General features: G+C 55.2%; 2 protein-coding genes across 2 annotated transcripts; both read right to left on the reverse strand.

Annotated features, from left to right (window-relative positions):
• Nucleotides 1–4,220: 4,220 nt before the first annotated feature.
• Nucleotides 4,221–19,238, reverse strand: CRYBB2 (crystallin beta B2). Its single transcript, XM_024196427.2, has 6 exons — nucleotides 19,192–19,238; nucleotides 12,284–12,352; nucleotides 10,010–10,128; nucleotides 5,881–6,013; nucleotides 5,121–5,263; nucleotides 4,221–4,419 (listed from the first exon to the last, which is right to left on the reverse strand). Exons 2-6 carry the CDS (start codon nucleotides 12,335–12,337, stop codon nucleotides 4,251–4,253), a joined length of 618 nt encoding a protein of 205 aa, XP_024052195.1. The 5' UTR covers nucleotides 12,338–12,352; nucleotides 19,192–19,238; the 3' UTR covers nucleotides 4,221–4,250.
• Nucleotides 19,239–20,374: 1,136 nt separating this feature from the next.
• Nucleotides 20,375–26,993, reverse strand: CRYBB3 (crystallin beta B3). The gene is made up of 5 exons (XM_024196428.1): nucleotides 26,919–26,993; nucleotides 24,272–24,390; nucleotides 23,658–23,790; nucleotides 22,745–22,887; nucleotides 20,375–20,540 (listed from the first exon to the last, which is right to left on the reverse strand). The coding sequence occupies exons 1-5, from the start codon at nucleotides 26,991–26,993 to the stop codon at nucleotides 20,375–20,377; spliced, it is 636 nt and encodes a 211-aa protein (XP_024052196.1).
• Nucleotides 26,994–27,121: the final 128 nt, after the last annotated feature.

Below are 27,121 nucleotides of genomic sequence, written 5' to 3' on the forward strand. Positions count from 1 at the left end.
TATGCAGCTCCTTAAGATGGTCTAGTTGGACGTTCAGTCTGTGCCCGTCATTGGTGATCTTATTGCACCGCCAGAGCTTCTGTGGGTCAAGAAATCCTTGACAAAGTAGTGGCATTCCTTGGTAAATGTGCTTCATCATTCATTGATCTTCCCTCCTGATAATATGCCCATACCGAGAAAGCCATCAATACCTACCCAGTTCTGGTGGAGACAATGTCCTCAGTGCTGATCTTCTCCTGCCACTTAATGTGAAGCAGCTAATAAAGATGACGAGAATCGGAAATGCCAGTCCGCTGGTTCAGTCAGCTACTGTGCAATGGATCTGTTAAAACCAAGGCTATGGAGTTCTGCAGCTTCTTCCACAACGACTTGATGACATTCCAACACTGAACCCATTCGGCCTTTGCTTATGCTCTCAACCAACATGTTGGAACTAAGAAAAAAGTCAGGCTACAGTTTGAGTCCTCAAACTGCTGTGAGCATCTCCTGATGCACTGATCCATGGCTGACATTTGAAGGGCTTTGGCCCCAGCACTGAGTTGGCAGCGGATAGCACCAGTGGCCTAACAATGCCATTCCTCATCGGATGACCGAGAAAACAAGCCTTCAGTCTCTAATGCTTCAATGGCCGTGAGCCATTGGGAACGGAAAGCTGTCTTGTAGCTCAGCTCTAATAGGAGCTTTTGGTTGAATCAGTCTCGCTTTGGCCCATTAACTGGCTGTTGAAGTCAGAAGTACAGTTTTGTCAGCAGACGCCAATGGTCAGTGCCAAGTTCAGCACCTCTACGAACTAGTACATCCATGCTGGCTGACTGGTGGTTAACAAAGACACAATTGGTAACCGTCCTTGTGAAACCATCTGGGCTGGACCAGGTGTGCTTGTGACGGGTGATGGAAGAGCGAGACCGCAGTCACCATGTCATTGGCAGACACAAATTCCAGCAGTCACTACCTGTTCCTGTTCTTCTGCCAGCTACCAAACTTCCCAAGTGTACTTGCCCAGGTGCTGTCCCCTTTCCGACCCTCTCACTAAAAGCAGGGTTGCATTAAGGATTATCTGCTGCTGCTGGTAAAACCCATCTGCAGCTTCATCACTGGCCGTGGCGTAGGTGGGACTGTACACAGCGGTGATGGTAAGACGTCCACAGCCGGTACGCAATCAGATGCTGTTAAGTCACTCAGTAATCACCCGCCAACCCTGCAATGTCCATCAGGCATAAAGTGAAGGTACAACAGCCACACCTTGCCAGAGCAACCCCTCGGGAGGCTCAGAACAAAGACCTATTGTTGCATTTCTGTTCCCAGCTTCCTGGCCAGCACACTCAGAGAGAGCTCAAACATCGATTTTCAACTGCTTGATGCGAGGACGACTTGAGCTGTTTCAGACAATGTTCCAGGTACCAATTTCACATATGCACCAACACTGGGATGGCCCTTCCACAAGGTTTCATTGGTCATTTTTGCCTCAGTGGCAGAGACAAACTCCTGGCCATTTTGGCTTCGAGGACAACCGACCAGATTGTCACAGGTTAAAAACACCCTCATGCTACGAACGTACCTAACCCTCAGGCAAACACCAGAATCCGACTACTACATGTGTTCAGAGTTCAGATCCAAGCACAGCAGCGAGTGCCCATGTCAGGAATTCAGACACTGAGAGATCGAATGGTGCAGGATATATGCAGAGATGGTGCCTACTCGCTAGGATACCATGACAGTCTGCTCAGCAGCCTCCACACACACCCCCGCCTCAAGAGACGGAGGGCCACATTCAGAGGTAATGCAAGTTAAATCCTCTTTATGCTACTTACACCCATATGGCTGATGGCTAAGGCAGCGTGAGTGGGTGACGTTTGCATGCCACGGCAGTAGTTGCAGGTGTTAGGAGGTGAAATCAGTTTCAACTTAGCCCTTTCTGGCTGCTCAGTGTGTAAATTACACCAACTGAGACATCAGCCCAGTGGGTGTGAGTAGCTGAAGGAGAGGGAGGGTTTCACACCACCTCTGAATGGGACTGTCTGTGTTCCAGTTACCGGAAGAATATTCTGGCATTTTAAGAGCAATTCAAGCTATAGGAATGTGCTGCCTTAATTCTTTTTGGACTATGGGGCTTTCATGCCGTGGTCCCAATTTCCCCTTTTCCAGAGTGCAGCCTTCTTGTGGAAATTGCCACTTGTTCGTGTAAAAACGCAGCAAGAATCTGAAGCAGCTCCCTTCCATTCCCCCAGCTCGCCCCAATCCACTCAATCATCTCCCAAAGACCATGTTCTCCATTCTCCCAGACATGGTGCGACCTCATACACGCACTTCAGCCCCTGCCCTCAGCCCCCCAGCCTGCAGGGACAGCAAGTGCCAATGGAATCACTCTGCGTTTACATTGCTGCTGGGAGCACAGCTTCAATCAGCTCTTTGGGTTTTCCCTTCAGCTGGGGGAAGGCAGCAAGTAAAACCCAAACCCCAACCACCACCCTCGGTCGCCGGTGACGGGACACTGTGTTGAACTGGGCCAGGCGCTCAGTAACATCGAATGTCAAATTAAGCAGCATTGGGTGAGGCTGTGGTGACACACAGTGGCCACCAAAAGAATTTGGCTTCCTGAGCAAAGACTGCATGGAACAGTTACCCTACGAAGAGCTTGTAAAGCATCAGACAAAAAGCCAGGGAGCAGGGGGCTGGCTATCCTGACGCCTTGCGCCACACAACGCTCAGGGCATGTGGGTTAGTTCAGAACATCCTGGGCTGGTACTATGTCTAGGAGGAACTCCGGAGAGCATTTATAGCTCTTGCTATTAACAACAACCCTCTGCACTTCTACAGCACTGCCACAAGCTTCAGTTAAGTCTCACCGCACCCCGGTGAGGCAGGTAATTATTATTTTGGTCCTGTGACCAATGGCGGATGAGAAAGGCCCAAAGAGATTAAGTCAGTTGTCTAAGGCCAGCGGCAGACCCAGAACGAGAACCCAGGAGTCCTGATGCCAGACTCCTTGCTTTAGATAACACTGCTGCCAAGAATTGCCTGGATCCTGAATCTATTTGTGGGTCTTAACTCTGCTGTGAAAGTCAAATCCCTACACTTTAACTGGGCAAATGGGTTGGTTTGGAAAAAGGCCTTTCCCCCTGTTTTGTTTAGAAGCTCTATTGCATTTGATAGCCGACATACAATAATTAATATACAGAGAGAGATAGTGAGACACAGAATAAACTGAGACCTCATCCAGAGTGTAAAATATCTTCGTGGAACACAAGCAAGGAGTGATTCTACATTATGCACAGGAAAAGCCATGCTTGGCCGCCCTTCCTGACGGAGCCACTACAGTGGTTAGTTCTCTCGACTTCATAGTATTATGTAATGCAATGTGATTTTGTTACTAGGTTAACTGACTGACAGGGCAAAATTCCTCCCTCGTGCAGCCCCTGACCTCAATGGCCCAGGTGAATCTGGCCTGTCTTCCAACCCTGGCTTGCATATCTATGGCACTCGCTAGCAGGAAGATGCTCCAGGGTCGTTCTAGGGGTGGCTCACCCTCTTCCCACTGAAATGCACAAAAACGCAGCCGCAACCAAGCTCCTGTACCACTCTGAGCCCCATGGCAGGGCTTTCGGGCCCAAACCGTGGCAGGCCAAACACCAGAACAGTCTGAGGGCATCGCGCAGGCCGGCTAATCTGCAGAGTCCTGGACAAACGGTGGCCACCGTTCAGGATTCCTATTGAATTCAGTAGCTCAGACCCCTGGAGGGAATAGCTGTAAGCCCTTGGTTTCCTGTCTTATCACTGCTGGCTGGGGGGTGGAGGTTTGGCTCCCTGCCTTTCAGTCTTAATTTTCAGTCACTACTGCCTGGGGGGGGGGGGGGGGGGGGAACTGCCCCAACTCTCAGTGCAGGGGGTGGGGGGGTGTATAATGACAAGCGCCTTTGCCCTTTGTTAATGCTGGCCTCCACTCCACACCCTGGAGCACATGGGCTCTGAAGAGCTCAGAACTAGCAGCCCCCACCAGCACGTCCCCCAGTGCAAACACAGAGAATTATTTCAAGTGTCTTAACCCCCCCACCCCCGAGAAAAAAGGTGCCTGACGCGATCGAGCGTTTGAAACTCAAAGCTTTATTCAGTTGCTTCAGCAGCAGCAGCAGAGCAGCATTCATCACGCAGTGGCATGTTGGAGAGCGAGGCCATCGGGAAACAGCAGCAGGTCACATAAAGCTGGTTCTGGTTTCCTTCTCCTCCAGGCACTCGGGGGGGGGGGGGGGGCTTCAGTTGGTGGGGTGAAAGGCCCCTCGCTGATGCCACTGCATGTCCCGGATGCGCCTGACGGATTGAATCTGGGGGTGCTGGGCACCAAACTCTGAGCTGTCCTTATAGTCCCCTTTTTCAAACAGGTACTGGTAGCCTCTGTAACCGGGGTACTGGTATCCAACCCAGCTGCAAAGGGAAAGCCCAGCCAAGTCAGAGACTGGGAGAACCCAGGCAACAGGGAAACCCACCCGGGACAGCACCCGGTGTCTCCTCCCACACAGGCAACCCTGCCCCACTCTGCCCTGTGGGTGGTGAATCGAACTCCATTCCTGGCCTGGCTGGGGCAAGGGGATGTGCCCCGAGCGCTCTCACTAGCACCACTGCATCGGCCAGCACTGCCCTCTGCTTCAGAGCCATTAAAGCTCTAGTCAAAGCCTCTGAGTGAAAGGACTTCCAGAGCCCAGAGGAGTCACTGCCTTGGGGCTGACCCCGCTTGGGAGCTTCCCTCCTGCCCTGCTCCGTCCGGCGAGGGCACTTGATCCTTGACCCCCCTCACACACCTCACTGGCCTCAGGAGGCTCCGTGCATCAGGGCAAAAGGTTGTTTATTCTCCAGCCCTATCTAGCAACTTGTGTTCTCCTGCTCAGCTCCGGGCCCAGAGCAGAGGGCTGAGCAGCAGAGATGCTGACTGCAGGACAGCAGTTGTGCCTGGAGTCTAACCACCTGGGTTAGGGTGTTGTTATGGCGACACCTTAAACTGGAGACAATTCGGGCTGTAGGGACAGAATGTGATGCAATCGATGATTCTGTCCCTCAGTTCCTAGATTCCAAGTGCAGGGAAAAGGAGACTAACAGGGTCATGTGGACTTGCCGCCCCAGGTACTTACGTGCCACTTTGCACGCGCACAGATGACACTTTTTCCTGGTAGCCATGAGCATGGAAGCTGGGCACATCGTCATCTATGATCTCAATCTTCTTGCCGGTGAAGCTGGGGTTTTCATAGAGGACGATCTTGTGTTCCTGGCTGTCCTGAAGAGAGGAGAGATGCGGGGTCAGCGTTAGCCATGGGGCCAGGCACCTTCCAGGGAAGTTATCAGGGAGTCGGAGAAGACGGCTCAAGCCTCCAAACAAAACTCAAGTGCACAGAGAGTGGGCCCAGGTCAGCCTCATCAGGAGGAGCTTTGCCTGCTCGCAGGAGGGGGAATGCTGGCTGTGAGCAGACGTGTATAGTGATCATCCTTAGCCGTTCACCAACAAACTTTGGTGGTGGCAGGTTGCCCCATAACTGCCCATTCTAGGGTTCCCTCAGACCTTCCTCTGAAACATCTGGCATTGGCTGCTGTCAGAGACATGACACTGGCCTAGATAGCGCCTGGTCTGACCTGGGAGGACATTTCCTATTTTCCTATGGACATACAACTTTTCAGTGGAGATCTGTGCACAGGTATATTCACAAATATGGCGACTGCAGGAGCTGCAGGCATTTGAGGACACAATGACTTGCCTTTTTTTAAAGTTCAGAACAGCTGGTTTTGTCCAGGATTTTGGCTCCAGCTCTCAGTCTGAGAGGACCCCGGAAGAGGCTCATGATCAGGTCTTTGCCTGACCAGATTATACTGACCGGTGTCTGACACAAGCACTCTCACCACTTTGATGGGTCTCAGGGCGCCAATGGTGTCGCTCCTCCGGCTGTTGGTCCAGGAATCCCAGCGGGGATACTCGCCCTTTTCAAACACAAACTGCTCCCCTTTGCAGTTTGCCTGTTCGTAGCCAACCCAGCTGGAAAAGAACAAAGTACAGACATTGGAGATAGATGGGCAAAGCACCAGAAACTTCCATTTCTGAACCATCCCCCAGCTCCTCAGCAGACGGCCAGAGAAACGCCCCTTTTGCTGTTTGCCTGGAGGACTCAATTGGCTTCCTGGGTATTTATTTACTATCCTGGGTGTGTCACACTATTCTCTAAATTAAACACTAACCAGTATTATACTGTTCTGCCACAATGTCAATGTGTGTAAAATACCTTATTTAAGCTAACTTTAGCTATACCCAACAGGACATTAAAGGATCATATGATGAACACATCTGGTATGTATAAGCAAGCTCTGTAACCTATCCGTATCTGGTACGGAAGCATGACATGGTGTCAGAAGGAAACTAAGAACAGAAACAGAAGTAAAACAGCTACAACAGTTGCAAACCCAAGGAACAAAGGTTGCAGGATCTCATCAAGCTGCCACTCTCCAATGCCCCAGAGAACTTCAGCTTAGACAAACGTTCATAATGGACAGATGAAACAATGTTTTGCAATATTTTGCATTGGTACCAAATGCCACAAAGAAACTGGAGATATAGAGGTATCTTTTTTAATTTATAGTATGGGGAAGCAGACAGAGCATATATTTAAATATTCTGACTTTACTATAGACAGACAGTCACAAAGATGACTATGAAAGGGTTCTGGCTATATTTGATGCATACTTTATATGTGGTTTATGAAAGCATGTTTTTACCAGAGAATTCAAGAACCAGGGGAAAATGTTGAACGTTTTGTAAGAGCTCTGCATACATTGGCTGAAAACTGTGATTTTGGGGAATGCAAAACATGAAAATATCAGACACAGGCTGGTTATTGGGTTAACAGATAAAAACCTTTCACAGCAGCTACAACTGAAGAGAGTTTTAACCATAGCCCCAGCTATATAGAAAGCAAAGCTGTCTGAGCTGGTGAGACAGCAAAACCAAGAGCAACTTGCCAAACTTGAAAAACAAGAAGCTACCTTAGAAGCCATTAACAGATGCAGCCTGAGTGCTAAAAGCCATTACTATAGGACCCCTGAGGTGAGCAGAGAACTCCCAGGCTAAAAGGAACAAATTCCAGTCTACATGCACAAGATGTGGAAAAAGTTGCATCCCAAGTGATGATGCATGTCCAACCAGAGGCACACGGTGTAATAAATGCATGAAATATGGACATTTTGCAGCTATTTGCCACACCAAAGCAGTCAGGGAGTTGACTCATATTACAGACAATCCAGAGTCATTGTTTTGGGGATCTATCACTTGTGATGACACAGAACCTGCCTGGAGATGAAACTGAATATTCATAGCAAGACTATTGACTCAGGAGCTGACATCACAGTCATCTCAAAAGGGACTTACAGTCACCTTCAAGCCCTCCCAGAGCTGAAGTCACCTGGCTCAGCTCTGACTAGTCCTGGAGGGATTCTGAACTGCATGGGCCAGTTCACCATGGAAACAATATACAAAGACAAAAACTTTGCATTCAGAGTGATTTGGATCAAAGGATCAAAGACCAATAACTTTCTCAGGGGCGGTGTGGCAGCCATGACAGGCCTAGTGAGAAAGGTGGAAGAAGTCAATGGAATATTTGGCGATACTGGACTTTGGGAAGGAGATCGAATACAAATCAACTTCAGAGACGATACTGAGCCATACAGCATACAAACACCTCTACCAGAGAGACCATGGACGAGACTAGCTGCAGATATAGGCAAGTTCAGAGGACCTCATTTCCTGGTCATTGTGAACTATTATTCCAGCTGTGTAGAAATAATGAACTTGAAAGACCTAACATGTCACGGTGTTATCAAGAAACTGAAGTGCACTTGTTCTCTATGTTAAAACGCTAGTCAGGGATAAGTCTAGGTATGGTACAGCTTGCAATTCTCTGCTTTTACGCACGCCAGGCACCTGGGACTCTGCTGATTGGTGCAGCTCGTTCCATATTGTTACTTATGGGCCAAATTCTGGCAGGCACAGTGCATAGGCATCCATCAGAACCAGCACCACCAGCCAGGAGCATGTGTTGGCAGCCAGCCCACTGTATCCTGGCTCCCCAAAGAACACAAAGCCTGCCCAGCCCCCCCCCCCCAACAGGAGCTGTCCCGGGGATCTACAGAACAGGGGTGTTATGCAGATTTAGAGAGAGCCTGTTCCTGACCCACACACGAGCCCTGTGTATGCTCCTGGCACCGAGGGACAGCGAGCGAGCAAGCTCCACCAGCAGTGGGTGTGCTCCCGCTTTGTAGCCATCACACTGACCTCCATTCGTTGGCCTCAGGGCTGTGAGTTTGGAAAAGGAACTCTGTTCCCGAGGGCCAGATTTGGGAAGGAGCCTGCTCCCAATGACTCGGGGAAGGAGCCTGCCCTGTGCGGAGTGCGGCTCCGCTTCATCGCTCCTGTTTGGGGCGGAGACGACTGAACTGGGGGCTGAGACGACTGAACTGATGGGGGAGGGATTGCTCAGTGGTTTGAGCATTGGCCTAAAACCCAGGGTTGTAAGCTCAATCCTTGAGGGGGCCATTTAGGAAACTGGCGTAAAAATCTGTCTGGGGATTGGTCCTGCTTTGAGCAGGGGGTTGGACTAGATGACCTCCTGAGGTCCCTTCCAACCCTGATCTTCTATGAACTGTCAGGAGAAAGCAAGGGAGAGGCCTCTCTCTGTGTAGCTCTTGGTGAGATTGTTTTTCCGAAGAGACCCCTGTCTTCACAAAGCCCTGCCCGACTCTGATCAGAAAGAGAGAAGCCGATACCCACCCCAAGCGCGCAGGGGGGTTGTATGTAAACAAGGAAAACAGAAGGGTCTGAAGAGCTGCGCAATAGCAGGGCAGTAACGACGGCACATTCCCTGCCCCTGCAAGGGAAGGAAAGGGAGTTGTTGGAGCCAGCTTAATGGCGGTGTTAGTTCGGGAGCCCTGGAATTCCTCCTCTCGTATAAGAAGCGGGGGGTCTTTATTGCGGAAGCTCAGTGCTATTCAGTGGAGTTCATGCTGCAGGACAGGAAATGCTGGGCACCGAAGGTGGGATTTTCCAGGCCCTAGGACTTCCCTGGCCCCAGGACTGAGTTTACACAAAGAGTTGTGCTGAGAATTGGGTTTTTATCAACTAGGTTACGGAGCCTCGTGCCCATTAGCGAGCCTGTATCTCCATCTCACTCTCGCTATGGCTGGCAGCGGGGGGGGGGGGCGCAGCACAGACAGTTGAAGTCATATGTGCAGCCCCAGGCCATCAACCATTGAGGGAAATGACAAATGATCAGGGCAGGAAGCTACTCGCTGCAAAACATACAGTAAATTTGGCCAACTACAGCAGGAAAGCCAAGCCTGATTGCTACAACTATACTGCATTTCCTGCGCGTGCACACACACACACACACACACACATACACACACACACCCCCAGCAGCATGGCCACAGCGGCACAGGGTGGCACCTTGGGTTAGCTGCCTGAGCAGAAACCTGCCCGGAGCCCCCAGTATGTACTTGGGCACCGAGCGCGAGCAGCCCCCGTGCTGTCCAGGTTATGCTGCTGTTTCTAGCCCACTAGCTAGCATGTGTCTGTCCACCCGCTCCAGGAAGCATGCGCCCAGCTGCGGTGTAGACACACCCTAAGAGAGTTAGCTAAATCCTGCTCTTAGGGACCCCGGTGTAAAACCAGTGTGAGACCACTGGAGTGAATTTGTTCACGAGGGCACCAATGAGGGCTGAGTCTGGCCCAGCACCTGTCAGTCTGGGAGGTGCTCAGGGGGTCTCTTTCCATAATTCCACCCAGAGGCTCAACTGCTGGGACGTCTCCAGGCTGAGGAAGCCCGGGGGGGACGTCCATTCAGTAACTTACCTCTTCAGTTGATCTTGTTTTACACTGAACAGCTGTTTCTGAGTCACTATCACAACTGCCCCTGCCTGACACACCTACTGGCCCAGACTCACCCATGTGCTTTCATTCCCACCGTCCCACGTGCAAGATACGTACGGTCCAGAGTGTACTAGGATGGAGCCAACTTTCTCCATTCCGGCCTCCTTCAAATTGGAACAAGCTGCGTTAAGTTCATGGCAGCGACCTTGGAAATTCTCTTGCTCAAAGACGACAATCTGACACCCAGAGAGAGAGAACAGCAGCTTAGCAAAGGGGGGTTGAAGCCCTGCCGTCCATCCTGCCCGCGAGCACAGGGGTCTGTGCAGGACTGTTCCCTACAGTACGTTCCCTTGTGATTTCTCTGTGTCAGTGTAGGGGGGAGAGACTCTGGCAGCCCCATCAATTCTGTTCACACCCAGGATGGTGGAGGTTAGAGCTGGAAAAGCACCATTTACACCAGTCCACTCAGCCTGGGCAAGATTCTTCCCTGCATCTTCAAGTGTTTGGCCCAGGCTCCTTTAAAAGGGCTAAGTGACTCCCAGCATGGCCCTGGGGGAGGGCTCTGGATACCCATCCTGAACTTTGGTTTCTTCCATTTCTCTGAGTTACAAACTACCCCAAAGAACCCGCTCCTCGGTCTTGGTCCCTGCAGAGTGTTCTATGTCTCTTTGGCTGTTATTTGCCCAAAACTATAAATGTTGGGCCAAATTCAGCCCTGGTCCAACTCTGTTATCTTTAGTGAACTCAGAGCAGGCACCGCTTAGCCCATTTACCATGAGCCTCTGTCATTGGTGTTGCCCTTCTCTGAATTCCCCAACTCACCCACGTCCTCCCAGCACCCAGGTGCCCCGAGCCGAGCCCATATTTCACAATGAAATGATCGGCTAGGGCTGGGTTTTCAAATTTGCCTGAGCCTCCTCCACAATTTGCTTTCAAGTCACAGATCTAAATCACTCCAACTGTGGCAACCTTTCCTTCCCAATGCAATTCAACCCAGCGAAATGAACAGGGGCTTAGGGACGGGCGTTACGTGTTAACACATCATCCAGCGAGCCGGGTTCTGCCGGCTCAGCACAGGCTTGTGGGTCAGTGGAGCAGAGAGAGGAAAATCTGTTGTGTCTGCACACAAAACAGGATGAGGCAGCTCCACTGAAGTCAATGGCAGCCTTTCCAGCCACTTCGGCAGGGGGTGGATCAGGCCCCGAAGGAGGGGAAGGCTCCCGCCGACTTGAGCAGGATCGTCGCCCTGAAGTCACAGAGGTCACAAACGGAGTCCCTGGGTCCCAAGATGAGGGTAACGTGAGGTCGGGGCTTTCCCCCTCCCACATACAGGACTTGATCTAACACATGAGGTCCCACCTTTTCTATGCGGCAGTTAGACACTGGGGGTTGGCCCGTGCCAGCTGACTCGGGCCAAGGGGCTGTATAATGGCGGTGTAGACATTTGGGCTCAGGCTGGAGCCCGGTCTCTAGGACCCTGTGAGGTGGGAGGCTCCAGGAGCTGGGGCCTTAAAGGTAAACACCAAACACGCCCGGGAGACTTGCAGTAAAATCACAAGAATTAACAACCCTGAATAGTTCTGACACCACCTTGTTCCCCCTCCCAGCCCCGCTGAAACCCCCCTTGCTGGTATTTCTGCTGGGGATGGCAAGTCGGATCCATCAGGGTACAGATCAAAGGAAATGTTTGACACAGGCCCGGGCTCCAAGAGGGCTAATCTTGGGGAACGGTCCCATTTCCTTACGTACCGGCAGGTTTAGGAATTACTTTCTGCAAAGCGCTGCTGCTGTTCGTGCAGAGGCTTTGGCTGATTCTAGGATCATTTGCAGGATTTATAGCGTTTCCCTTGGGGGTCCCCCCCTAGGAAAGGCTGTTCAATAGGTCACTCGCTCTCACGCTTTACTATGAGGCCCCCTTGGACAGCTGCTTACTACTGACCTGGGAGTAGCTGGAGTGGGGAAGCCTCTTTATTTTGTCCCACCGCTCTGGATTCTGGCCTCCTGGCGGAGAGCCTCGGGGTGCTGCCATGCATGCTAAGCAGCTGCTTATGGGCTGGCACTGGGGCCCAGAGGGCGCTGCCCAGCCTCCCGGCTGCAAGGCCACTACAACATTCCTGGCTGCTATGAACGGCAGAGGGGATTGTTAGGTACCAGGACAAGCAGCTGCTGCCTAGGGGAAGGCATTCTAAGGAGCTCGGCCGTTCATATTCCAGCCTGGTCCCTCAAAGAGAGGAGAGCTCCCCCCAGCACGCCTGGAATTGGGGGAATGGATCCGCGCCTGCACACTTTCATGCACACACTCGTTGATGTTTCGTGGGCCCATATCGCGGTGCAAACCCAGCGATTGCACAGAGCCCTCCCTGCACAGCGTACAGAGAAGCACCTACTGACCTTGGAGCTGGTTTGCTGTTGCTTAGAGGCTGGCATCTGATGGTCTGACGCCATTGTGAAACTGAGAGCCTGGGAGGGAAATTCAGACAGTTAAACGTTGGTCTTGATCATTATCACCGGAATTCTGTTTGGGGTCGTACACCCGCACCCATCCCCCCCAGCCCACTGCTCCACGGCGATCCTCTCCCTTCACTTGATTGGCCAATAAACGCCGGAGGAACCCACTGGAATTACCAACACTGGGGGTTTCTAAGCACGGTTTCCCTTGAATCCAGGTGGAGCAGGACCAGCTGTGCTGGAGGGTCTCCTTCACCCATCTGAACTGTATCCCTGTGATGGGAAGAAGTCCCTGGTGCTGGAATTTGTGCTAAAGCTCTGGGTTTGCCTAGAATACAATGATTCATCTGAAGCGGGGAGAGAGACCATACAAACCGGCTGCAAAGGGATTGCGGTGGGAGCAAAGACTACAAACTGCGGCTCCCTGGACGCTATGGAAAGGCTGGAGGCAAGTGCCTGTTATATTGTTGGTTCTGTATAAACGTAATTAGCGCTCGCCCAACAACTGAGTGTGCTAACCCCCCCCCATTAGAGTCACAAGGGCAGCGCAGTGGGACCCTGGGCGGGGGCGGACTGGCTTTTCCCTTTGGGACTCTCCAGCCTTTGTACCACATCAGCCAGAGTCCTGTATTCTTCAGCCATGAGTCTCTGGCTCCGTGGCAGAGTAAGGAAGGTGACAGTCTGTGCACTGACTTGCTATGGTTTGGGGCCAAAGCCCAGTCCAGGCCCATCTTGCACCGTCAAGCAGTACAAAGTCTCCATTGGTTTCAGCTGGGAGGTCAGCCGCTGGCCAGTCTTACGCAGGCAAACTCCAGCGAAATCGACTTGCAGTTGGCCTGAGGTAAAGCTTGCACGAGACCCTCCGAATTTTGGCCCAAACAATATTAACAGCAATGCAGGAGGGGCGAGCCCCGTGGGCTTTGCCTAACCATTTAAGGGCTTGGCTAATGCAGTTCAAGTTTCTGAAGCTTTTTCCACCACCCACCTCAGCAATTTAAACCCCCGGAGAGCCTAACCCGCAGGGCAGCCGGGACTGCGTGTCCGGGAAAGACACATCCCAGCTTCCCCGGTTGGCACCAATGGAGCGGCAGATGGCGTGCGGCGCACAGCCTCACCGTGCAGGATGGAGCGGCAACGCCTCCTCCTCTGCCCCGCCCGGCACAGTCTCCCCGGAAAGGAACTCGTGCCCACTAATGGTCAGACATGAGGAATTTTCAAAGCCATCACATTTGAGTAGACTCGAAGTTACGTGAAACAAGTGATCCCTGCTAAAATTCAATGAAATAAGGGTCAGGCTCCTGACCAGTCATGAAATCACTGTCGCTGTAGGCGATCAAAACATTGGTATCCTCTCTTATTCACCCTCCTGGACGTACACACCCGGGCATCTCTGGATTGCATTAATGCTATGGACGGTAGGTTAGTCTTCAGACTATGCAGCTTTGGATTGCAATGGAAACAAATCCAAAACCAAAAGAAGGACAATAAATAGAAAATTCTTACCAGTTATACCAGTACCCGCTTGAGCCAGTGAAGGGGCTGGGGCCGAGCGGCAGAATTTATACCGCGCCTCAGCAGAATGGTGCCAAAACTATTTACAAAACAGTTAAAGCGTGAGACAAAGGGAGAATGCTGGATAAAAGCTCAATGAAAACCAAGGTCAGCTGATCCCCAGCAGCCATTGTCTCGCTAAACCCCCAGCGGTAGAATTATTTCATTAGCTTTCACATTCGGAGCGGCCTGCTTTGTTGGGTGTGTTGGCCAGGAGATTTAGAGTTTGCATGCATCAGCCGAACGCAGGCCAGGCCCGAGACCCTCGCTTTCAAAGAATGTAACAGCCAGCCCTGCTTCAGGATTTTTGGAGCCAGAGACTTTATCCCTGTAACAAACTGACGTCCCCGCCCCACAGTTAGAAGTACAAAAATTGCTGAAGTCGGCTGGCTGCGTGCACGATAAATAACTGGGCCTTTCAAACAAACAGTAAATGTCTGCTGTTGCCAACGTCATTACTTTCAGCAGAAAGAGAAAGCTGTGTATGTAATGCTTTAAACATAGCGCCGAGAGCACATTTCACTCATGCAAGTGGGGCAGAGATGGCTGTGGCGTGCTGTGTGTTAGGACAAGGAGGAGACTGACGTGTAGAGCTAGTACTTTCCAGTGCTTTCTGTGCCAGGATGCAAAACAAAACCACGGCCCAGATTCTAATCTCAGTGACACTGGTGTAACTCTGGAGTAGGGCCACTAAGTCACACTGCTACGGGACCACTGTGTAAGGAAGATTAGAGTCGGGGCTGCAGAATACAGGCGGCTTTCCCTTCTGCCACGTCAGCAGTGCTAGAGACATAGACTCGGTGAAACACACTGGGATTCTTCAGGACTGAAGGCCCTACAGCGCAGTATATTCCAACAGCCGCCCCTTGTAATGCCACTCTACAGCTAATTTCTTTTTAAAAAAACACTTCTTATAACTAACCGGCCTAGGAAGCATCGTAACTATGCCTCATGCTGGGTAACGTGATCTTCTTTTTCTCGGTCAACTCCTTTTTAGCCTCTGACTACAGCCTCGCAACTCCCAAAGTTCAGCACCTCTGCATGGAGCCAAGGCGATGGGTCAGTGGAAAGAAACCTGAAACGCGTCCATGCGGGCGCCCCTGAACAAAGGCAGAGACCAGCAATTGCATGCACATGTCATCCTGGAAGGGCTGGCGGGAAAGCTGCCTTTCCGATGCCGACCTTTGTTTGGATACAAGTCGCTAGTGAGCAAACAAAGACGTGTCCGTGCTGGGAACAGAAACTTTCTCAGGGATTCCACCTAGAAACCAACGACCTGAATCCCCTCCCTGCCACCAATGTGACTGAGTTATGCCAGCGTAAGACTTATGAGCAAGAAAAGAGCCAGTTCCCTGCCCCATGTGCTATAGCCACCCAGTGAGAAAAATTCCTATCGTAGGAGCTCAGTGCCGCCCTTTCTGCCACGTGAGAAGTGGGCCGGAAGGCTCTCAGAGGGTTTGCACAACAGTCAACGTTCTCAGCGGTATTGCCACTAAACCGGGTGCGGGGTGGGTGGGAGCGAGAGTGATGTGGTTTAAATATCTGGTAACTCATGAACTGCCTGGGCTAGCAAGACACTCCCCGGGATAGACAGGTCGTTTCTGACCATCTCTTTAATGGCTCATGCCAGAGACAGTCAAATACGTGGGGAATAAGAAATGGGGAGGAAGCCGGGCTTAATTGGTAAGGAAAGAGGTGCTGGGGCTCAAGCAATGCTTTTACTTTTGTAACTGGTGCAGCAAGTCCAGAGGCGCCAGGGCCCTGAACCACCCGGCCCAGAGGCGCCGGGGCCCTGAACCGCCAGGCCCAGAGGCGCCGGGGCCCTGAACCGCCTGGCCCAGAGGCGCCGGGGCCCTGAACCGCCTGGCCCAGAGGCGCCGGGGCCCTGAACCGCCAGGCCCAGAGGCGCCGGGGCCCTGAACTGCCTGGCCCAGAGGTGCCGGGGCTCATCCCTGACACAAACTAAGCATGGGGAGGAAGGAAACGCAGGATAAAGGCACTGATATTGTAGCAGAGTTTTGCGCTGCAACACCATTCAAAACATGTCAGAGCCTTTTGTTGCCCTGTGTGGTCGCCCTTCATCTCCACAAGGGCGCAAGATAGTAATTTGCTTTCCTGTTTCTCTCAGGCGCAGGAAATCAATCTGCTTATTTAGTCTAGCAGATCCTCATGCAAGCTCAGGGCTAAGAACTTGGGAACAAGCTAAGCAGTGAAGGCAGGTGACTAGCAGGCCCGTGGAATTGTTACCGGCTCTGGATGAAACCCCTTCCTCCTTTGGGTCTCTGACATGAATGCAACTCCCCCCAGCGAGTCACATTGCTGTAGCCTGGGTCTGTGGCCCCCAGAGACAATGCTGCTTTGCACAGGAGATGTGAGGGGACGTGCCCTCCTGCTAGGGAGAGGCCACTGTGGTTAAACCAAGCCTGGGTGAGTTAGCGACGGTGCCGCATGGCGTCCCATGTGGCGCTAGCGGTTTCCATGCTAGGCTGGCTGCTGTCCCGCAGGCTGGTCGCAGATGCGATGCTGCGAGGTGCCACGTTGCGCTCCGTGGGCATCGAGGCTGCTCAGCACCTCTCGGGCTTTACCCGCCCGCTCGCCAGGCAGGAAACGTGGGGTGGAGAACCCTGCCAGGCGAGGCTGTTGCCTGGCAACCTCTAGCTCCAGTGAAATTGCCCATTTTGGAGGAACCAGAACAGCCCTCGCTAAGTTATCATTTCGGGTGGCTCTGCTGTGGGCTGATTTGGGCGAAAGGCTCCTCCTCCCACTGCCAGTGCACTGAGCCGCCCAGCTGCTAGAAAAGAAATGAATCACGGGCCATGTCTCAGGGGAAAGTACCCACCCTGCCATCCCATCCCTCCTGAGGGACTCCGCCGCCAGCCAGCGGGACGCGTCTCTCCAAAGGGAGCTCCCTGCTCTGAAAGGCGGGGGCACGACCCTGCTGCAGCCGGTATTTGACGGGTTCCCCCCAGGGTGCCACTTGGAACTGGGGTATCACTGAGCCTGCCTAACCCACCAGCCTGGGTTCCTTTTACACTGCGCTGCTGAAGCAGGCCAGCCAAGCCCTCCCTCAGGCATCAGACTGCACTTTACTAGCCCACAGGGACACGCCCAGCTGCAGAAACACACAGACTCTGAGATCAGCTCTGCGTGGGAAGAGCACAGCATTCAAGAGCACATCCCCTCTGGAGTGTAAACCCAAAATTGTATCGTCTTGCACTGCACAGAGACCTGCACAGCGTAAGCTCATGAAATTCACCCCCTCCCTCAATGTGGAGGAAGATATGCACAGCTTCTCCCTCCCCCATTATGAATTCCACAAACTGGCTTTAGAGGAAACAAGTTTTTGTTTCTTAGATGCTTACAGCAGTCATCTTGGTCGAGGATTCGGTGAAGAACAAACCATGATTATGTCATTCCCCTGCCTTAAATAGGTTTTACACTTGGCAGGAATCCTTTGTCTTCCAGTCAGTAGCGTAGCTAGTGGGGTGCAGAGGAAGCAGCCGCTTCCTCTCAGCACATTTTCCAAAAGCGGCCGCCTTAGTTAGGGGTTACCATGGGGCCAACGGGCGGGGCTGAAATCCTGCAGGCAAGGGGGGGGCAGGGGCTGGACTCTGCGGTGGGGCGGGGCGGCTCCGGGCACAGGAAGCGGAAAGCGGCGGTGCTAGCAATTCCGGGGTCAGCTCCAGCTCCGCGTGCTGCTGGGGGGCAGTGCCTGCCTTTGCGTGGCCTAGCCCGGGCTCCCCAGTCTGCCCGCCTGCTGGGCATGTCCGCCTCCAGTGCATCGCCCCGCGCACGGGCTCTTCTGCAGCAGTGTTTGGTCTCCCGGCTGCAGGTGAAGCCCCCCGAGCCGGGCTCCGAGGCCGAGTGGGTGGAGGTAATGTGGGCAGCGGGCCGGCCAGCTCTGGCGCTGCGTTTGCAAAGCCATCGCGCCTCTCCTTCCTGGCTGCTACTGCCTGCACCCCACTAGCTACGCGCCCAGCACCCCGGGGCTGCTCCTGCCTCCCTGGGCTGGCCCCAGATCCCCTCCCCCGGGGGCCTGAGAGCCTGCTGCGGCTTGCGTCCCTCTGCCTCCTCCACGGGGCAGGCAGCCCCAGGGGGTTGAGGCCGTGCCACCCCTTCCCCAGCTTCCCCCTCCAGCAGCCCCCGCACCGCCCTGCCGGGCCTGTTCAGCCCTCTGCCCCACCGGGCCCTGCCCTGCCTCATGCAACCCGCCCCTACTGTGCAGGTGCGGGGGGCGGCCTGGCCCGGGGGGACTGGGGGAGCCGCAGCAAAGCCCCGCGCAGAGCTGGTGCAGGAGACGAGCCTGGCTCTCAGCCCAGGCTCCAGCATCAGCCTGCAGCCGGGAGCGGAGCCACCCCCTGCCGGCTCGGCTCAGCCCAGCCCCGCTCTTAAAGGGACACGGACCCCACCTTGGCCTGGCCCGGCCCAGGGCACGTGGGGGTGTCACCTCACCCCCCCCGCCTGGGGGGCCCGACGAGGGGGGTGCTCGGCCCCGTAGCAGTGCAGAGGTGAGGCCAGCGCACAGTGGACCCCATGAGAGTGGGGGGGGGGCGCGGCGCGGCCGGAGGAGCCAACCAAAGGGGCGGGCACGGAGCGGCTGGAGGAGGAGCCAAGGGGGGCGTGGCCAGAGGAGGAGCCAAGGGGGCGGCGCCTTTTTTATGTTTGCTCCCCCTGCTCTTAGACCCTGGCTACGCCACTCCTTCCAGTGTGGTTCCCACCACTGGTCAGTGGGAAAGTACTAGTATTATTCATGGAGTCCAGTATCAAGTGACTTGCTCACATGATCTTGCAGCCATAACTCAAAGGCTGTTTGCGGTGTCCCCAAGAAGGCTTTCCAGGTATGTGGGAGATTAGCATCGCCAAAGACCTATTGTTTTCCCTAATGGCCCTTCCAACCAGCAATCTAGACTGATTGCACACGGTCTGGTGGGCGTTCCCCAAGTGTAAACGCATTTGTTATAGTTGCAAGGACAATATTCTTAACTTCCGATACCAAAATGATACATGCGTACAAATAGGATAATCATATTCAGTAAATCAACCTTTCCAATGATACCTAACATGCCCCATCTTGCAGAAAATATGCCTGAGTTATGCCACACTCATATTATAACAATATCTCTCTGACGATATGGGGTGTAAAGCCACACTGTGCTCACAGAGTAACAGCTCTACACTGGCCCAGCTGGACTTCCCCAGGCCGCGCACACCAGCCAAGCAGCTTGCGAGAGGCAGTCAGATCCGAAAACAGCCTGGGATCCTTTGTAATGCAAATAGCTCCATTCTCTGCAGCCAGGTACCTCGACTGACAGCCAGTAACTGAGCTCTGCAAACCGCAGGCCTTCCCATCTCCACCACTACGGGGGCCCCTTCCCCAGCACGGTCGCTGTATGAGCTGCCACAGCAGCTGCACTCTGATTTACAGTCACTCAAATAATTCCGCGTCGTTCTGTACTCAGGGCTGTGCGAACACAGCTGCCCTTCCCTGAAGGGCGAGACCAAAAGGCAATGCAGGGGTGTCTGCTATGACCTTTGCAATCCTGTTTCTCTTTAGGCTGCGTTTTGCAGCCCCTCTCTCTACTATCACATGCAAAGCAGCGTGCCCGTAGCTGAGAGGAGATGCCCACAATACATCCCCCTGGAGCCGCCGGCCTGCCCTTGAGTCGGCAATGGCACGCCGCAGGAGCTCGGGTTGCCATCTCGTTTTGCATGCAGGCAGCGTGAGCTCTGCGAAGCGGCGGCTGAAGGTGTGTTATTTTTGGAGCGCTGCAGCCGTTAGGTAACAACGAGCGTGATTGTTCGTTTCTCCCTTTTGTTCCATGGCTGCTTGTTGGGCACACGCTGCTGCTGGAGCAGTTCCGAGTCTGGCCGCCCAGACAGCTCCTCTGACCCCCCTTAGGATGTCATGGAGGCCTCGGCTTACCTGGCCTCAGGGGCGTTCGGGGGCAGCGCTGGTCAGGGGGTTCACACTGTTAAATGCCTGGGAACACGCACCAGGGATTTGTCTGGGGCCGTAGGTACCTCCCACGCCGCACTAGCACCAGTGCTCACTAGCAGCAGCAGGCGTATGGAAGCCCACGTAGGCCAAGCTCACCCCAGAGCCGAGAGCTCTGTTAGCCTGTGCTGTGGGGCCGGTACGCATAGGGAGAAGGCGGTTCTCAGCCTTCCCCATCCTGGGCTCCCCTCACATCTAGCCAGGCCCCCCTCCCACTTGGGCAGAGGGGTCATGCCCCCCAGGCTGGGAACCCGTGCTATGCCAGGAGGTAAGGAGGGCAGCTCTCAGAGCCGCTGCGTTGGCGCCTGCCCCCAGGACACGGCCCTCGCCCAGCGGCCGACTGGTGAACACAACACTGGGACAAGCCAGGCCACAGCAGCCTCCAGCTCCGAGCTTTATTGAGAAGGTTTGACACAAACGCCACGGGTGATAAATCACGTCCTCCTCCTCTTCCTCGGGCGTGGCTGCGCAAGGCGCCAGGGTCCCCTTCAGCTGGTCTCAAAGCAGCCGTGTTTGTGCCACTGCTGGTCCCGGACACGGCGCACCGACTGGATCTGGGGCTGGCTGGCGTCCCACTCGTTCCAGTGCTGGTACTCGCCCCTCTCAAAGACGTACTGGCGGCCTCGGTAGCCGGGGTATTCGTAGCCCACCCACCTGCGGGAGAGGGAGACGAGCCTCAGCACAGCAGACAGGAGCTCCAGGCCAGCTCCCCAGCGCGGGGGCCTGCTGGCACCGGGGGGCAAGCCCTGGCTCCCAGCCATCAGCCTCGCTGCTTCATGGGCGGGCCTGGTGCCTCTCCCGTGGCTGGGCTCTACCCGGCCACGGAGCTGGTGCTGCTCCTGCCCCCATGGACACAGGGACACAGCTTCTGGGAAGCGTGGGACCTGCCGGGCCAGGCCGAGCCAAGTAACAGGGGCTGGAACAGGCTCGGGGGTAGCGACGCGGGAAGCTGGCGCCTGGACGGGGCTGCACTTGGCAGGGTTAGATGATGTCCTCTCCCTGCAGCCTCCCTCCAGCTCTGCCGCTGGGCCCCGGGGGCGAGTCGGGCCAGCCCTCTATTTCACCCCATGTCGCAAAGCGTGGAGGGCGTCAGCGCCGTTCCCTGATCCTGCCACCCACGACACCGTACGGCACACCCAGGGCCTGGCAGCACGTGCCTCGCCTCAGCACCTCCCGCCTTCCTGTGTCGGCCGGGCCTTTCCCTGGCTGCCTGAGCCACTCCGAGCCAGCCTGGCACCCCCAGCCACTCCGAGCCAGCCTGGCACCCCCAGGGGCCAACAAAGCTGCCTGGACCTGGTGCTCAACTGCGAGAGGAGCTGTCCCTGGGAACCTGTCCGTGGCTCATGCCAGGGGATGATTAAAGGAATCAGCATCATTCCCAGATGGGCTGGAGCCATTTCCCATCGTGGCAATGACAACAGGGAGAGAGATCAGGCCCGGGGGAGGCTGCCCCCCACTCGTGCAGGGATCTACAATACAAACCCAGGTCCTTCTTGCCCCCGCCTTGGGGGGGGGGGGGGGGGGCCGCTTTGCATCCACAGAAAGGCCGCGTCTACCAGCTGCTGCCCCAGCAGAGCGGGAGGCCAAGGGCCATTCCCCCATCAGCACGGCTCTGCTCAGGGCAGCGCTGTGTACACAGGCCTCCCGCTGTCCTGTGCACCCCTGCGGGGGGAGGGGGTACCACAGCAAGCACAGAATGGAAGGTGCTCAAAGCTCCAGGTGGGGACGGTGGCGTGCCTGGCCAGGAAGGGGAAGGAGGCCTGGGGGAGGTCAGGGGTGTGCGCTATGCCCCAGGAACCAGCCGGGAGCAGAGAATGGGCGCCAGCCCCCCAGCCCCTACCCACCCACGTGGACCAGAACCGTAGGGACTTCCCTCTCCCTGGGCAGGCGTCAGCAAGGCAGGAAGTCTCACACACACACACACCTGCAACAGCCTGGGGCACCAGTGGAATGTACCCCCCACCCCCAGAGTGAAGCGTTCTCACCTGCCCTGACCCAGTCAGGCAGGGCAAGGAGGCCGGGGATGGGGAAGGGCTGAGATGTTGCAGCCAAAGTCTGGGTGTCCAAGGTGAAAATACCCGAGAACAGACCAGCACTGAACCCTAACCCTGGCCTCCGGGGCAAACCCTGCCAGGAAAGTCCCCTGCCCAGGGCACGCGGCCCTGCTTTCCTTCTTCCATCGGTTCATTCACGCTCTTGGCCCTGTCACTGGAGCACCCACAGCCAACTCCGAAACAAAGACAAAGCTGTGCAAACCCCCCAGGGACGGGGAAAGAGCTCTAGGCACCTGGGATCTGTATCTCTGCGCCCACGCTAGGGGCTGCGTGGTAGAACACCCCCCAGCCAGTCACTGCCGTGCAAAGCCTGGGTGTAGCCAGGACCCCAAGGAGGTGCTCCGTCCAGCCTCTGGGCCATCACCGTCGGGCTCCCTCCCTGCAGGCTGCCAGACCTGGGCAAAGGGGGCAAGTTCTGCTCCTGCGTCTCTTTGGTGGCTTGCTGGGGGTTAGGGGAGAGTTTTCACCCCTGCTCACTGAGTTGGATACAGGTTGTATCAGGCACCCCAAGCCCCTCAGACTGGGGTGGCAGGTCTTTATTTGGCTATTTATTGAAACCTGCGCTAGTCTGTGTAACCATGTGTTCCCAGCCCTCCCCCCCTCGTGCTCCGCCCACCCACTCCGCCCACCCGCTGCATCAGGTCTGTAATCAGCACGTCACTTCTCTGGGGCAGAGTGTCTCCCCTAGTGTGTGTACAGCCTGTGGCCAGCTCAGCGGGAGCGTAACAGCGGCGCTTTGGGTGCTAGCGTCACACACAGGCTGCCCCGGAGCTGGGGGCTGGCCCGGGAGGTCTCTGCCCTTACGTTCCGTTCAGTGCTTTGATGCTGGCCACGCGGTCCTGGAACCCGTGAGCCCAGAGGCTTGGCACATCGTCATCTACAATCTCCATCTTCCTCCCGTTGTAACCGGCGTTTTCAAACAGGTGGATTTTGTGGTCGTGGCTGTCCTGCAGTGGAGACATCCAGCAAGCAAGCTGCTCCCCCCCTGCCCTGCCACCCCACCCCAGGGACCTGCCGCAGCCCCCTGCTGTGAAGAAGCCGGCCAAGCCACCCCCGCTTGCCTGAAGCCCAAGGGACCCTGCATGCCCCAGCTGTCGAGGACGGGAAGTGCCTCCACACACAGCCGGCACCGGCTGGACGGAGCAGGAGGCTCTGGCGGCCTGGCAGATGCCAGGGCTTGTTTCTGGGCTGAGACAATCGCACACGCCGTAGCACATGGGAGCGTCACGGTGGGAGCCAGACCGGCCTGGTGCTACCTCAAGGGAACCCAGGCTCTGCTTGCTGACAGGAGCTGGGAACAAAGCTGCCGAAGGTGAAAGAAACGCAGGGGTGCGAAGGGCCCCCACCCTTCTAGCTGGCGTGCACATCCGTGCGAGACGCTGGTGGGAGGCAGGCCCCAGCCCCCTTAGCTCGCTCCGGGCAGAGCTATGTAGGGGAATGGAGTCAGGAAACGCCATGGTGGGGGATGGGAAGGGAGGGGGGTTAAGTTGACATGAAATAGCCCTGGGGAGCGTGTCCCCTCGAGGGCAGGGCTCACAGGAGAAGCATCTCACTGAGCAACGTGGGGCCGCAGGCCTAGGACAACCCCTGGGGGCTGTTAACCCCCACGCTGTGCACCCTCGCTGCCCACTCCCAGCCGCTGGGAGCCCCACGCCTCTGGCTCGCCTTAAAGGGGTTCTCGGTATCCCCCTCCCAGCTCCGCACCGGCCCCACTCACAATCAGCAGGGGGCGGACGGACATCAAGCTGTCGCTGCTGTGGCTGTTGGACCAGGAGTCCCAGCGCGGGTAAGCTCCCTTCTCCAGCACGAACTGCTCCCCGCAGAAGGCCTGGCGTTCGAACCCGAGCCACCTGCAGGGAGGGGGCGGGACGCAGACACAGGGCGTGGGACTCCCGCTTTGGGGCTCCCCAACTGCTCAGGACGGGGCCGGGTTTTTCAGAGGGTGTGTAGCACATCCCCGACACCAGGGTGGGGAGTTCCCCTGGCAGCAGCTGCCGCGGGCAGCCTCAGAGAGGGAGGGAATTTAACAAGCCGAGCACCCCACAACAGCACGGATCCCTGCCTCCTAGGGTCAGCCCCACGCACAGGGCTGGGGGAAGGGTCTTCACAGCCCAGCTGAGCCTCCTGCTGCCCGGGGCTGCATGGTCCCTTCACTCCCAGCACCTGGTTTGTGTTTCCCAGGCTCTTCTCAAGGGTGCAGAACAAGGGCCCTGTTAGCAAGAAACTCATCCTCTTTCTTTGCCGTGGGGAGCCTTGCCCTCTCCCCTCCTGCATTTGAAGGGCACTGCCCCCTACCTCTGTGGGGCTCATCCGCCTGCTCTCTGTACTTACGGGCCTGATTCTACCTGGATCGATCCCACTTTCTCCAGCGCTTCCTCCGTCACATTCGGACTTTCCTCTGTCAACTCACGCTTCTGGCCCTGGAAATTCTCCAGCTCGAAGATGGTGATCTGAAAGGAGCGGTGATGCTCTCTCACCTCCACTGACGCAGCCTGGCCCGAGCCGGGCACTAGCGGGAAGGGGAGCTGGAACACAGGCCAGGCTGGCACAGACAAGCTAAACAAGCTCTGATGTGCAGGTGGAGGCGGAAGAGGGAGGAGTCACAGCACATGCGCTTCAGGCCATTGCTTCACCAAGTCTGCTCCTGCTCTGTCGCCCATGGGGGAACCCGTGGCATTTCCCTTCCAGACAGCCAGGCCTGGCACTGGCGATAACGCAGCTGGACAGACAGACGGACGGACGGACACACACACACACTTCAAACACAAACAGCAGCAAAGCAGGCTGGGTGTCTAAGTCACCTATTTCTGCCTTTGCTTGCTAGTCAGTCTCCTTACAAATGAACCTGGCGTTCCTAGTCCTGCAGCAAACCGTTCAGTCTGGAGCCACTCCCGTTCGCACAGTAGGTTTGAGCCATACGAGTCGCACTCCATGGTAGCTGGGCAGCACTACGACCGGTCTGAATTCCTTCCACCCTGATCAACAACTTGTTCCAATTCACAAACTGCATCTGCAGGGGGGGGATGTGCTTTGCGCTTCACCTCCCTGATGGCGAGTGCCGGCATCACTCATTTCTGACGTGCAGGTTCTGGCGAGATGGATGGCTCCAGTTTTAGCTAATAGCCAAGTATTGACCACGGAGCGTCTATTGAATGCAACAAGGCGTGATACCTCATCTGTACTTGGCTGAAACACTGACCACAAAGTGAATGCCTGTCTTCAGGATCATCCATTCAAATGCAAGACCCAAGATCCACACCACTCACTCTAACAACTCACCCGGGACTCTGCTCTGGTCTGTGGTTTCCTGCCCCAGGGGCTGGTTCATTGTAAATAGTTTCCCACTCATCCCTCTCTCTAGATCCACGAGCTTATCACCTGGGTCATTAACCCCGACTAGCTTGGAATGGGTTTAATTTTCACCTGGGGTCTGCAGGGCTGAGCAGCAGCCGAACCTCAAACCGAACAAAGCTCCCCAGGGCTGGGATTTGGTAACCAATTCAGACAGAGCCTTGGGGGCTTCGGGAACCCTGAATTCCAGAGTCATGGGGTGAGCTAGAGGGTTCTGCGATGGAACCATTCACGAACACGTGGGGCCGTACACTCTCTACATAGCAAATTGGGAGTTTCACTTTGGGCGTCACTCAATCCTTGGTGCGAAAGATCGGACAGACCTTTGGGAAAGGAGTCACTGCAGGAGAAGGGCCCACAGACTGAGAACCCAACACAGCTCACCCCAAATGTGCCAGCTCCTCCCTTTCCCAAGAACCATCCCCAGGAGCCTCTTTCCAGCCCAAGCCGCCAGCAATTAGCAGAAATCTAGGCCCGGGGCAGTGAGAGCCCGGGGAAGGCCATTCAGCCGTCCAAGCCTTCCAGAAATGAGCCCGGTCTCCCGAACGCTGTTGCAGCGAAGGTGAGCCCAAGAGCACACACAGTCTCCTGGGTCTATTCCTCTCTCCCAGCTTCCCTGGCCAAGAACAGCAGCAGAGCACTGTGCTTGCCACCCGTGTCCTCCAGCTGAGGGGAGTGTGCTTGCCACTGCAGACCTGAGGGACAGTGCGGACTGCTAGTAAGGGGTCGATTCCCTGTGTAAACAGCTATCAGGTGGCAAGTGGGGTCTCTGTCTCAAAAGATGGGTAACGACTGCTTCTGACATTGCACTGAGGGCTACCACTCTAACGCTGCAAGCACATCATCATGTGCCTCTTACTCCTGCACTCCCTGTGGAGACCCTGTATCTTTCCCCCGGGTACAACACCCACACCTCGACAGACCCATTGCTCTCGCAGAATGTGGAACCCCCAGGGACCGAAGGACACTGCCCTATTCCTTCGCACGGTGCAAGATGGAGAAAGGAAATGCAGCACCACAAGAGCTGAAGGGCTGAGCTGATGTTCCTTATTCACCGTCTGATAGCAGAGCCGTTACCTCTGCCTTCCCACACCATAGGGAAAAAAACACACAGCAGAAACACTGACCTGCGAGGTAGCATTTGCATTTATCATCAGGGACTTTACCACCACGCCAGTTCGACAGAATTACGCTTCCGACAAAGCTAGCCAAACTCTGCTGGGCTATAGAATCTGTTTTCTTTACCAGCCAGATAATAAAAGCTAAGCACTACAACAGTAAACAGATTACCAGGAGATTCTTTGGAACTGACAGACACTACAGAAAGCATCTCCCCTTTCCAGCAGCACGTCTGGCAGAGGTACTAGTAGTAACTCATCAGAACAAAGTCTCACTGCGTGACACTCGGAGGCTGGAAAGATCAGCTCTGGCACACAAGGAACAGATTTAGCACAGAACTGGGTAATGCTAAAACACTGCTGTGCTGTTAAGGCTGCTTGCTTTTTAGCCACACAAGCTACAGCATTCCACGTTAGTAAGCGGGAGTCCACTCAGAGGCCAGTTATGTTTCGAGGGTGATCTGGAGCAATACGTAATGTTAGTCTGTGACTGGCCATCGCTTTTATACCTTGTAATTGCCGCCTATTTCGCCAAGGCTCTCCCCAGCAGCCATCGGCTCGGGGGGACTCTGCGGTTCAGTCATTGTGCCTGAAAGTCCCAAATGGAAAAATGTTAACACTGTCACCCTGACAAAAGTTGTACCATTATTTTATGAAAAATTACAGCTGCTGCTTCTCTTTCTGGCTTTCATTGGGAGAACAAGCATGAGGC

Source organism: Terrapene carolina, unplaced genomic scaffold, assembly GCF_002925995.2.
Source record: "Terrapene carolina triunguis isolate 2854851 unplaced genomic scaffold, T_m_triunguis-2.0 Scaffold234, whole genome shotgun sequence".
In the NCBI taxonomy this organism is placed as follows: Eukaryota; Metazoa; Chordata; order Testudines; family Emydidae; genus Terrapene; species Terrapene triunguis.

What these genes read in the sequence shown, in the direction of transcription:
- CRYBB3 (XM_024196428.1), bottom strand. Translation starts at nt 26,993, where the DNA reads ATGACTGAACCGCAGAGTCCCCCCGAGCCGATGGCTGCTGGGGAGAGC. An exon ending in ATCCAGGTAGAATCAGGCCC is followed by an intron (nt 23,791 to 24,271) that starts GTAAGTACAGAG and finishes CCCTCCCTGCAG; the next exon opens with GTGGCTCGGGTTCGAACGCC. An exon ending in ATCAAAGCACTGAACGGAAC is followed by an intron (nt 20,541 to 22,744) that starts GTAAGGGCAGAG and finishes CCTCTCCCGCAG; the next exon opens with GTGGGTGGGCTACGAATACC.
- CRYBB2 (XM_024196427.2), bottom strand. Translation starts at nt 12,337, where the DNA reads ATGGCGTCAGACCATCAGATGCCAGCCTCTAAGCAACAGCAAACCAGC. An exon ending in AACAGCAAACCAGCTCCAAG is followed by an intron (nt 10,129 to 12,283) that starts GTCAGTAGGTGC and finishes TCTGGGTGTCAG; the next exon opens with ATTGTCGTCTTTGAGCAAGA. An exon ending in ATCCTAGTACACTCTGGACC is followed by an intron (nt 6,014 to 10,009) that starts GTACGTATCTTG and finishes GTTCTTTTCCAG; the next exon opens with CTGGGTTGGCTACGAACAGG.